Below are 12306 nucleotides of genomic sequence, written 5' to 3' on the forward strand. Positions count from 1 at the left end.
ACGAGCTGTGCTAGTGGCTCCTCCTGACTCCTGGAGGCTGCCAGGCCGCCTTCCTGAGCGCTTTTGCTCACCCCGGGGTCCTTCCCGAGAAGTTTGGAGGGTAGCTTTTGGATGCTCTGCTATGCTGTTCAAACCCCGGGTACTGAACCCCTTGGGAAATCTCTATGTGTGGCCACTGTAGGTTCCTTCACAGGTGCCGAGCGTGCTCCTCGACTTCTATGCCTGCATTTGTACCCAGCCAAGAGATTTTCAATACAGCAGATAAGGCAGCACAAGTGAGTGTTCAGCTTCTTCCTATTAGTCATTCTCTTTCTGCTTCTTATGCTAATGTACCTATGCTATTGCTCTCAACTCATTTTTCCTTTTGACAGCAGACACATGGAAGTCACTAGATATCCTTCCTCCAGCTCTGCTGGAGCTCTGGCAACCTCTACTTGGCTTTTTTTCCTCCTATTAGAGCATCCGGTTAAAGCATTTGAGTTGCGAACCAGTAAATAATGAATATGTTGAAAATATGTTTCTAGTGCGACTGGTTCTTGATAATTAAGGGTTCTGGATAATTTTTTTCAGAGGTCAGTAGTACTAATGGAGCAGAACAGGGGTTCCTTAAAGCTGGGTTACTGAACTGGGACTGTTTAGTAACATGTGTTAGTTCTGGTTTTCTGGACAGTCTGGTGGCAGAAATATCCCTTGGTATTTGCTCCATATGGAATCAGTATGTGGAGAAGCATTCCAGGACAATAGGAAATTTTTTTTTCTTTCTCTTTAATGTCATACTCCTCCCTCCTCCATATCCTCCCCCTTTATCCTCGCCATTGTCTGAGGGGGGAAAGGCCCCGTTATCTCTGAGGGTTTTTTTTTTTTTAAAGGATCTGTTTGAACATGCTGCCTCTGAGCAGAGATTTCCTGGGCGGATAAAAGTACCAGAACAAAAAGCATCATAAGGATGCTTCATCGCGGAGGCTGCATTAGCTTATCTCCTATTTGAATAGGAAGTGCTTCTGAGGACACGCAGAGCTGCCTGCTGGACTGCAGCTGCTCGGCAGAGGTCCTGCCTACAAGCTTGCCCAGAAAGCTTTTGGGAACCTTGTAAAAACAAGGCTCTGCTCCTGGAAGGTGATGGGCCTCCTTTGTGCTGCCTGCAGGCAGGAAGAGCACCATTTTCTTCTCGTGTCTCTGAAAAAAAGCAGCAGCGTCGCCGTGTGCTGTCGGATGATGATCCCTGGTAGATGTTATGGCATGGGAGGCATCTGTGGGAGCCACAGAACAAAACCTGACAGGCTTGAACTGCACTGGTGTTCTGCAGAGGAGCAACTGCGACCTACCCCTGACGAAGATCAAAGAGGCTGGGGAGGCAGGTCTCATGTAGCTGCCTGGTCAATTAATTAAGCAGTCAGGCTGACTCCTTTAAATAGTCGCCAAGTGCTGTGCATGAGTTGTTTTGCTGGGTCTGGGAGATGATAGGAGCAGGAATTTGCTTTTCAAGACTGCCTTTCCCCATGCACATGCCCCCCAGTAATAGTGGGCCATAAAAGAGACTGCTTGGGGCTGGCCTCTTCAATGCCACGGGGCACTTAAAGCACCATATAGAGCTGGTCTTTGAAACAATAGCTCTTGCTGTTACTGCCCTCTCATCTACCACTGAGGACGAGAGCGCTTCAAACCCGACAGCAAAGCACTGGATGCTTTTGTACTTCCCAATGAAGTATTCTGTTTGCTGCAGCTAGTGCTAGGGTGGAGACCAGCTTTCTGTGCTGTCAAACCGATGCTTTGGCGGGAAGCACTGTCAGGAAGCATGGCAGAAATTAAGTCCATGGAGTATGTCAGTAGGTGTTGAGAACCGCACTGAAAGCGCTCTCCTTCCTATCAGTGCTGTGGGTCCAAAGGCTGCAGCAAAGGGCCCCCAAGCTGGGGGCAGCGCGGCTGCTTCTCATGTGTCATTACCTGCTGGCTATTTGAGCTAGCTATCCAACTCTATTACTTGATTTTATGCTTCTCCCGTGTGGCAGTGCGCTTTTTGTGTCAGCTTTGCCCAGCTGGAAGCAAAGAGGTTTCTCTAGAGACCCTGCTTGTAGCTAGAAAGCAGGAGAAACTAGAGCATGCTTCTAGCACGGGGGGCAGTGGCAAATCTGCTGTGCTCTGTAGGCACAGCCTGCCCCTAATTGGGCCCAGCTGCTGGTGGCGAGGCTTTTCATCCTGTAGCCCCGAGAGGGGCTGCAGAAAGGCTCTACCTGCGAAGGCAGGAGCATTTCCAAGGCTTAGTCTCTTATTAGTTTTCTGTGAGCTTAGCCAGTGCTTCTTAACAGGCTTTTCTCCCCTATTTGTAATTGCCTCCTTCCTCCTGCTGTGGCATCCTAATAATTACATCAAGCACAGTAGAGCTTGCAGCCTTGGGCTTTGGATGTGTCTGTCCATCTCCTTTTTGTGGAGTAGCATTGTGCTAAAGAATCCAGCGTTTGGTTCTCTTGGCTTTTCTTTAAATAGAAGAGAAGCTTAGCCCTTATGCTTAACCTGACCCTGATTTTTTTCTTTAAATTGAACAAAGCAATTGGAAAGACAGCAGGCAGCCATTCAGATATTGTCCCAGGGGTTTGGAAAGCATTTTGGTACGAAAAGACTTGATTTCTAGAATCCTTAGATTGGGGGGGGAGTAATGGTCATTAATGATTTTGGGTTCCTCTATACTCTTCCCACAAAAGCGTGTGTTAAGGCACAGGAACTGGACTATAGAAACATCAAGCGACTTACCCGGGCTGCCCTGCTGAGATGGATACTGGCTCAAACCAGAATTACCCGGTGCCTTTCCGTACTGCTGGAAGTCTCCTTTTATGTCTCTGAGCTGATGTTACTGGTGACTTGCTCATACAGACCGTCCGGAACCAACAGGCATAGCCCCCATGTCCTGGGCAGTGTTTTTTGCATCGGAGCCAAGCGCTGCTGGAGCAGGCTTGTGTCAGCGTGAGGGGAAGGGGCCGTGTTCCCCTGTCCTGCGGGGAAGGGTGATCCCCAGGGAAGCATCACAGAGCAGGTATCCAGTGGCCGTGGAGCTGGGCACTCGGGATCCATCCAGAGCTGGATAAACAGCTCACATGCACTTTCCGTAAAGTGCTGTTTATTGCTCTGGTCGTGGGATCAAGGATAAAAGGTTTGATCAGTGGTCAGGGGAAACACTGAGGAAGTATTAGGTGTTGTTTCATGAAGCAGCAGAAGAGCTGCGGGAGACGGAGAAGGCACCCAGGCACGTGTTTATTGCCCAGCAATGGTAATTCTGCCATTCCTCCCTTTATTCTTGTCAGCTACTCCAAATGCTTTCCCCCCCTGTAGTGGCAGCCCTGCCTGAAGAATGCTGTAGGAAGAGTCTGCTTAATTTTATACCTGCCAGCTGCCTTCCTCCTCTCCTCGCTTCCGTAGCAAAACTCTTGCATCAAACTCCTGTTTCTGTGCTTTGTTTTAATTCAGCAGGGCCAAGCTAAATTCTCTTCTTTGCTTTCAGAGGCTTTTCAGACCTAGTCAGTCTGTGCAGTGCAGACCTATGGGCTGCAAATTGAAATGAATTAAAGCTCTCGGCCTGTCATCTAAGAGTTTATGAACGGCCAGAAGCTGACCGCTGAATAACAATGGAAGAGCCTTGAAACCCGCTCTGCCCAGAAGGATCTGGAGAGGATGATGTTCAGTGGAAAACTTGACACTTTTGGTTCACCTCTGTGAATATTTTGTATTCCTGGGGTGGGGGCATGGGGCACTGAAGAAAAGCTGCCAAGAGCCAGGGAGTTAGCAACCTGCTCCCTGCAGATTATTCACCACCTCCTCTCTACCCCGTGCTTTTGCTGAAGGGCTTAATGCTCATATACTGCATTTTGCAACTAATTCACTGACCCTGCTGCAGCACTTAAAGTGATGAAGTGGATGTAGAATTCTACCTCTGTCCCTTGTTTCCAAGGCAACCATCTTGCCTTCCTTCTCCAGAAGTGTCACACTTAATTTGTTCAGTCATAGATACGATTGCAAGAGTTTATAGCAAGAAAGGGAAGGCACTTCCACCTTTTATTAGTGGAGGTGCAAATTAACCAGCTGGGCTAGTGGCTCCTCCTGACTCCTGGAGGCTGCCGGGCCGCCTTCCTGAGCGCTTTTGCTCACCCCGGGGTCCTTCCCGAGAAGTTTGGAGGGTAGCTTTTGGATGCTCTGCTATGCTGTTCAAACCCCGGGTACTGAACCCCTTGGGAAATCTCTGTGTGTGGCCACTGTAGGTTCCTTCACAGGTGCTGAGCGTGCTCCTCGACTTCTATGCCTGCATTTGTGGGAGCGAGAGGGGTTTCGCTTAACCTCTGCGGCAGCACGCAGCACTCATGGGCTTTTCCCAGCCCTTGTCCGTGGTGTCACGCAGTCCTCTCCCCTCGGCGGGATGCGCACAGATGAAGCACTCCTCCTCTCCTCGCTTGCTGAGGCACCTGGGCCTGCCTGCCTTCCCTGTGGCAGGCGCATGGCAGGAATCTTTGGTGGTTCTACCCACGTTCTGCAAATTGGTTTCGTAATGCAAACTGTGTATGGCGTGTTCAAGGCAATGTGAGCCTCCATCTGTGCGCAGAGCACCGCTGCTCGTAGGAGTCTGAACGGTCACCTTTGGCCCTGGCATCAGCTAGGGGAAAACTGCTTCTCTCTTACTCATTTCTATTTTTTTTTTTTTTTATAAACCTGGCTTAAGAACTTGGGCAGCTCTTGATATTACAGGAGTTGGAGCGGTGATTGTAGGGACGCCGCTATGTATTTATTGCTAGCGTGTGTTGCCTTTCTCCAGGGCGTGCTGTTGTGTGCCTTCCACATCTGTCTGCGAGAGGACTGAATTAAAGTAGGATGCTGTTAGCTGCTGCTTGTGGTGCCGGTGACCTTCCAGTAAGCTTGCGGCCCTTACATGGTATCACGGGAGGCAGAGAATCATTCATAACCGATCCTTGCTGGCAGGGTGGTGATCTGCAGCTTGGCATCTGGTTTCAGAGAAAATTGTCCCTATACAAAACAAGCAAACTGAAATATTTGTGACCTAGAATGGGAAGTGAATTGGCTGTAAGTATTCAGAAGCTGCAGCTGTGCTTACTGATTCTTATTTTAACCTTGCTTATGCCAGAACTTGAAAAGAGCCGAGCAATGACTTCTGATGTAAAGTTCGAGCTTGGAAGCTGCAAACCAGACAGGCTCATTAAGCACTGGTCAACCCAGATTCCTTTTCTCATTCAGTCCTTGACCCTTGCTGTCTTATCTCCCTGTAGATTACAGCAACCTGTCTGGACACCACTTCTTAACTGGCAGGATCACAGTATTTGTGCCGCTGCTGTCTGGAGTTTCTGGGCTTTGCAGGCATTCTCAGCAAGCTTGCGGAGTAGTAAGAAGTGATCTCTTACTGCCGCTCCCTTCACGCTGTTTCAGAGGGCTGGGGGTGGCTCAGAAACATTTCGTAGACCTGAGAGGAGCCTGCCTCTTCCCAGAGATGTTCTGGACAAGGGGCGCTTTTGAGATCTGCAAAAGCTTTTCTTTTCCCTTGATGTTAAAGCAGCAGTCTGCAAGCCCCAGGTAAATGGTTATGTCTGTGCCAGGGCAAGTTGGCTCAGAAAACATCGTTGAAACTGGGAGTAAATGGTGAAAAACGGGGTGCTCTGTCAGCAGCATTCTAACCCAGCCTGCAGTTAGGGTCAGTGGTGAAGGCAGGGGGAGGAGGGACCTGTTCTCCTCTGCATCTTTGACCGGTGGGAGAGTTGCGCCTGTGGGAGTGGCTTCTTTCTGGCTTAGTCAGTGGCCAGTAGGTTTGTGAGCCAGATTAGGTCATTTGATGGAGCCAGTGGTCTTCAGCTGAAGAGCAAATCTTCACTAATAACATTTAGCACCAGTGCAGAAAGCAGAATCTCTGTCCCTGCTGGAAAATTGCTTGCCAGGAAATACTCTGCTACTCCGTACAGAATTGCTTGAGGCTCCTTCCAAGAGGTCTTTGATTTTCTTAGAACTTCAATGAATTTCTCTTCTCACTCTCTAGCCTTATTACCATATATGCATATGCAAGTATTTGAAATCACCTCCCAGAGGATGGAATCATTATGACTAGAGTACAGTGATTCAGGTTTCTGCTGTTAATAAAAACCTATTTTTACTCTCCTGGTAAGTAGGACAGAAAGAAAGAAAGAGGCAGAGCTGAAATACAGCAAAATAAAAACACCAGTTGCTGTAGACTTCTAGGCTTTTCTCCCTTTAAAATACTCCTTTTTGTAACAGCCTGATCTCATTTGTCCTGTGTATCCCATTCTCCTTAGGTCCATGGCATTCAGTTTGGGTCCCTTGAGCTCCAGTGCCCCTGGCAAAGATAGCTGGCTGTGATGGGTCTTCCGTTCCTCTGCTGGATGGTCCTGCCAGGCTGGATCAGCCTCAGCTGAATTTGCTATCTTGGCAGTCGCTTCCCTGATGAAAGCAGTCTCCCAAGGAAAGGAAAGCAAACGATCAAATTGGGAGCGCTGTGTGCCCCGCACATTGCTGGGGCAGCCATCCGCTGGGTTGGCTAAAACCATTGGCCCAAATCTTGTTGGACCCACGTTCTTCCTGCGAGTCCAGTAGCTGGGGTGACACTTACTTCTCTCTTGTAATGCCCCTTCACGCACCAGAGGTCATACCTGACAACTTAGATCTGCATGCGGTTCTCTGTCGCTTCCCTAAAATATGCCGCTTTTGCTGCAGCTTCCAGTACAGTTGCAGTATGGGGAGAGATGCCCGTAGATCCATGTCGGTGTGCAACCAGAACGTGCCAGCCTCATCGCTCTTTGGGCTGCTGTCCCTCCGTTCAGACTGTAAGCACGGAAGGACGGAACGTGATCCCTTGCATGACGTTGACGTGCTCTGTGATTAAGCAAAATACACTTCCTTTTACAAATTTAGGCTGTAGGATCTACTTCACCCTTTCTTACTGCGAACGGTGAGATGCTGCCTTCCTCGGAGCAGTCAGCTGACTTTAAAACTCAATCAGTACAGAGAAAACAGTTTGAGGATGCGAATTGTGAGGCAGGGTTTCTGGATAGGGGTTCACCCCTCCTTTGACTCCTAGCTGGTTTGTCCCCGTAGCTACATTTTCATTTGTTTATCTCCCAACTCCTTGCTTTTGCTGGATAGTTTGTTAGCTTGCCGCTTTTTTTTTTTTTTAGGCCTACTGTTGAAGCAATGTAAGACTAGAACAAAATGATAATTACCGTTCTTCTGTGCAGGAGGTGCATCCAACCCTTACTTCCTAAAATGAATTTGGAATTGGAGTGATAAAAACCAGATGGTTCAGGTTTATAAGAGCTCTTTGGTGACTGGCGTCAGGCCTTCCGCAGGGGTTATTAGCCAGGAGCTACTGGATGCCTGTGCAAGCTATGGAGGGGGAAGCGCTCATGTCGCATCGGGCTTGTCTAGGGCAGCAGGCGTCAGGCGAAGAAGTGACTGTGCTGCGAGGGGATAATTTTAGATCTTGCTCTGCTTTTGAGGTGTGTTTTCAGAGAGACCTTAAGTTTGGCATCTAGGTAATATTTAGCAAGGTGAGTGCAAGAGTGCAGTTAATCTGGTGAGGCTGCTCTTTCCTCTGTTACTGTGCAAAGACCAAGAAGAATAGGCCCCAGTGGCTTAACTGACATCCAACCCACGGCGTAGGAATAGGGGGGTTTATATCCGTGCTGATTCAAAAGTTTATCAGGAAAGCAGGCTGCAGTTTGGGAGATGGTCATAAATGTGGGCGGTTTTGATGTCTTCTGACCCTTCCTTCCTGTAGAATGACCCTCCAGGGCACGGTGTAAGTAACAGCCTCTGTAGGACAGCCTCCCTGATGGCAGGGACACCCAGCTGCCCAGCACAGCACCTTCAAAGGTGCCAGGACACCACCACTTATTGGGGAGGGAGCGGCTGGATGGCCATTGCCTGGCCTCTTCGTTGTGCTAGCTGTAGGCATCTGATTCTCCCTGCTGCGAGGTACTCCTCACCCCCCCTGCAAGACATCCCGCAGCAGGAAGAACGTGCTGAATGCAGGAGGTGTGCATGGGCTGGAAAGGTACCTAGGTCTGGAGGAACTTCTGTTCACACCTGCATTCAAGAGAGGATCGGTAGGAGTGCGGAGGTTCCAGCAGTACTGCTGGGAAACTCCGCGCCCGCATGCAGCGCTGATAGATGCCCCAGAGACAGTCTGGTGTTGGAACCCTGCTATGAAAGTACGGTAAAAACATAAAGGCCGCCCATATGGCTTCTGAGATGCTGATGTGAGGCAAGCCTGTTGGATTCTTGATCTGATTAAGAACAGCTTTCAGAGCTGAGATCCTTTACTGGGCAGATGGTAGCACTATGGCTACAGGTTTTAATGGTAATAGAAGGCCCTTTGAGACAGAGGTGGGATAAGAAGATAAAGTACAAGCATTTTTTCTGTGGTCTTGTTGAAAACTGCCTGTTAAAGCAGCTTGTGAGTAAATACATAACTCCTCACACTGACGTTCTGCAACCTTCCTTTTGTCTCATTGCACTGGATTAGCCTCAGCTTTAGGATAGGAGTTTCTCTTCTTCTGCTTGCTTTGGCAACACAACTCGGGAGCTCTAGCAGCTCTGATAACCTGTTTCGTCTTACAGGTAGGTAGGTTGGGCTTGAGTTGGTGATGGAGAACATGTTCCTGCACTCTGCTTCCAGGCAGAGCTGTTGGTTTCTCCTTAGCTGACAAAGCACCCAGGGGATGGAGCACCTCGTGGGGCTGCTTACCCAGCTGTTGGTGTCCCTGCAGCATTGTCACTTGCCTTCCGTGATGCTTGCCTCTCTTGGTTATTACGCATTAAAACACCTGCAGTGGCATAAAACCAGCTAGGATGTTCTCCATAAACAAACTGCATGTACCTTTGAATGTTGGGGTGGAATGGGACTGTCTCGTAGTGTCAAGGATTTCTCCATGCCTTCTGAGAAGTGAAGCTGTACTGATGAAACTCCGCTCTTGGACTCTTTGCAGTTGGTTTCGTAAGAAACATGCTCAGGCAGAGGCTCTGGTGCCCATACCTCCCAGCCCAGAAACAAAGGACAAGTGGAGAAGTATGACGGCGGTGCCTTATCTGGAAGATCTGCATGGCTATAATGAGGAAGAAGATGATGACTTGTATGACATTGAAGATGATATCATCTACACTCAGGACTTCACAGTACCAGGTAGGAGAGAATGATGCTGGGACAGGTAGGGCTTTTTTTTTTTTTTTTGGACTGTTTAAAGCTTTTTAGGAAAGGCCTTGAGGTCTGAATAATCCTTTCGGCGATGGAGGAGACTATTGATTATTGGGTGGTGTGAGTGACGCATAGCGAGTGAGCTGTGACGCTGTGGGTGCCTTGGTCTTTTATTTGATCCACCAGGCTGCCCCTTCCTGCGTGTCACCCATGTGCCAATCTCCTTCCCTCATCAAGTAATAGCTTGCTCCTGCTGGACTCTGCTGTTCAGCACATTTAATTCTTTTGGCCAGTTTTGCTAGACTGAGTTATTTTGGAGCAGAGCCCTAAAATGACTCAAGTGATCAGAGTAGATGGCACATCTGGGGAAGGAGGGTGCTTGTAGCCTTACACTGAGACCTTTTTTTCTGCTCCAGCCTTGCTAGCTAACTATCTGGTTACAGAACCGCTTTGTTCTTTATTAGGGATTTCCTGTTGTTTTAAGGTAAGCCAACCAGTAAGTACAGGGGCGCGTGTGGTTTTAACCGTGCAGTTCTTACAAAGTGGTGGTAATCAAGTAGCTTTCCTTCGCTGGCCCCTCCGTACCTGTGAGCCACGTAGCTGTGAGCAGGAGGCTGTCGGGCACGTCTGTGGGGAGGCTGAAGACCAAGGCTGCTCAGCTGTACAGTCACTGCAGCAGCGCTGCTGTGCCACCACGGCAGCAGTCCCCCTGTCCCGCTGCCTGTGCTCTCACTGCCTGCATCAACAGACCGCGGCTTTCAGATTAATTGCTCCAGCCTGGTGTCATGGTTCTGGAGGGAAGGTTTCCAGGACTGTTGGTGGGGATGCTGATTTACTTTACCACAGAGGTACCTGCAACTGACCCTTCCTTGCGATAAGGGAAGCCTGAGTTTCTGTAGTTCAAGCCTAACCAAACTGCTTTAGTTTTTCCTTAACAATGGCCTGGGGGGCTTCTGTAGACCTGAGTAAAAGCAAGGTCTGGTTTTACCAAATCTTGAACCCAAAGACCTTGTTTTTCTCTTGTTTCCTGGCTAGGCAGAAACTGCTTTTTTTTTTTTGCTTTTTTTTTTTTTGAAGCATTATCATGGAAGAATCCTTGTTTCCTGGTTAGGCAGAAACTGCTTTTTTTTTTTTTTTTTTTGAAGCATTATCATGGAAGAATGAAGTGTTGGGCCTTGAGTTGTAATAAGCCTCAAATTGTACCCAATGCTCAAAATTTCTTTGGGCCACAACCTGGAACAGGATGGGCTTCCCAGGCAGCATCTTCCAAGGGGAGAAGGGGAGAGGCTGCTTTGAGCCTGACTCGCTAAGGCGGTGCTTTGCTCCGTGCTGTCTGACATCCCTGGGTAACAGCCCCCCACAGGGTGTCTGTTCAGATGTTCAGCCAAGCGGATATGTAGGTGGGCTGGAGGTGGAGCCTGCCAAGATGAAGGGAGTCTCATCAAAGTGAAATAGATTTATTTCCAAGTGCTGATTCACTGGTGACAGTCGGGTAATTTATAACCTTTTCTAATAGAACTCATGTCCCAGTGCCAGCTGGGTGACCTGCAGAGCTCTGTCCTCTGCTCTCTTCTTACATCCTGCAGACTTTTGTGCTAGAACCTGACCGGGGCCGGGCCTTCCCTCACAGCTCCGTGGAGGTTTTTTGAGAGGAGGGATCCTCTTAAAAATGCAGCAGACTCACTGAAGCCAGTGCTTGATCGCTAGGGCCCTGCAGGAGAAGGAGGGATGAGGGCTTGCCAGATGCTTTCCCCGCTGTCGGAGGTTAGCTGTTTTCCTCTGCAAGAGCTCTTGCCGGGAACAGCCCACGCATAAGTGCCCAAGACTGAATTCTGCAGAAGCATTGGGGCTGGAAGCTCCATCACAGACAGTAGGGCCTGAGTGCAGTGGTGAGGCTGCCAGGCTTGAAAATCCATAGCATCACTTGCATCCCTTTCTAATTTTACATTTTCCATTCCAAACTGGCTTCAAGAGGCCGATGGAAGGAAGGGGTGGTCTGTGTGTGCCCATAGCTGCCCTGGGAGGGCCAGCCTCCCAAGATGGTAACCTCCGTGAGCGGATCTGGTGCTCTTAGTACTTGACTGTCTCACAGCCAACCCAAGAGCCCCCAGGACAGCCTGTTAACCACTTTCTTGGCGTCAGTCTAGAGAATAAGCGTGTGCATGTCTCTAACGGTGCTCTGTTGCTTCCCTGTGCATTCCCAGCTGCAGAGGAGGAAGCTGAGGCAGGGCTTAGAGGACAGAGCGGAGCACTGAGCAGTCGTGAGGAGCTGTTTGGAGAGGAAGCTGTGCTCCTGTCGGCCGTGGGCGCAGAAGAGGAGCGTGAAGCTTAGCCTAGGCCCCAAAGCCGCTGCCCTCTTGAGCTTCCCATGGCCTGAGCTAATGGCAGTGGCTGGAGAGTGCAGGATCATCTCCTTGCTTCCCCCAAGCTCCAGCAGGATCTTGCCTATCTCCAGGACAGTTGTGTTATTTCAAAAGCAGATAACTTTGTTCTCCAGGGGAATCATTCTTCAGGTTTTGGCTTTGTGGTTTTAAGCAAAGGGTAGCTGCTAGGGGTTCAGGTGGTTTGTGACCCCTTTCAGGGTGGGTTGCTCAGCATGTGAAACCCAGCCCCTTCCTGCAGACCTGCCCCAAGGAGAGGTTTGTGCAGAAGGTGCATTCCTGTCTGTTCTCACTTGGTTCTCTTTGTTCCAGCGGTGATTAGCCTGCCTTGCTGTCTGGTTTATGCATTGCAGTGTGATTAAAAAGTGGAAGCTTAAGCAGGCTTCCAACATCAGAGAGTGGTTGTGTGTCCAGCAGCCCCAGGACAGAGCTGTCTGTCCTGGTTGCTGTTGAGGGTCTCTGGCTTGCAGCGCTGCAACTGGGCGTTGCGTGTTATCATCTGCATCTGGAAAATCGCTGTGCTCTGCCCTTCCTCTGAAGAACAGCAGCAGAGCACGTGAGATCCTCTTCTCCGTCGGGTGAGGGTTGGCGCTGAGCCCTCCGCACCCAGTGGGCGAAGTGTTGTGCCCACGCGTGCACATCTTCCTGCTGTTTGACTGTCGCTGGCCGCTCCTGGGCCGCCTCCCGCCGTGGGTGGCTGCGGCTGGATCCCCCGAGCAGCGTCACCGCCCC

At 49.8% G+C, this 12306-nt stretch overlaps 1 protein-coding gene across 1 annotated transcript in view; it reads left to right on the forward strand.

The window, feature by feature from the left end:
• STK11 (serine/threonine kinase 11) overlaps positions 1-12306 on the forward strand; it is a 48499-nt gene that overhangs the window by 29400 nt on the left and 6793 nt on the right. The window contains exon 8 of the mRNA XM_009640062.2: positions 8988-9181. Within this exon, the coding sequence (XP_009638357.1) occupies positions 8988-9181 (194 nt within the window). The remainder of the gene's footprint in view (positions 1-8987; positions 9182-12306) is intronic.

This window comes from Egretta garzetta, unplaced genomic scaffold (genome assembly GCF_000687185.1).
Source record: "Egretta garzetta isolate BGI_Z169 unplaced genomic scaffold, ASM68718v1 scaffold396, whole genome shotgun sequence".
Classification (NCBI taxonomy): Eukaryota; Metazoa; Chordata; class Aves; order Pelecaniformes; family Ardeidae; genus Egretta; species Egretta garzetta.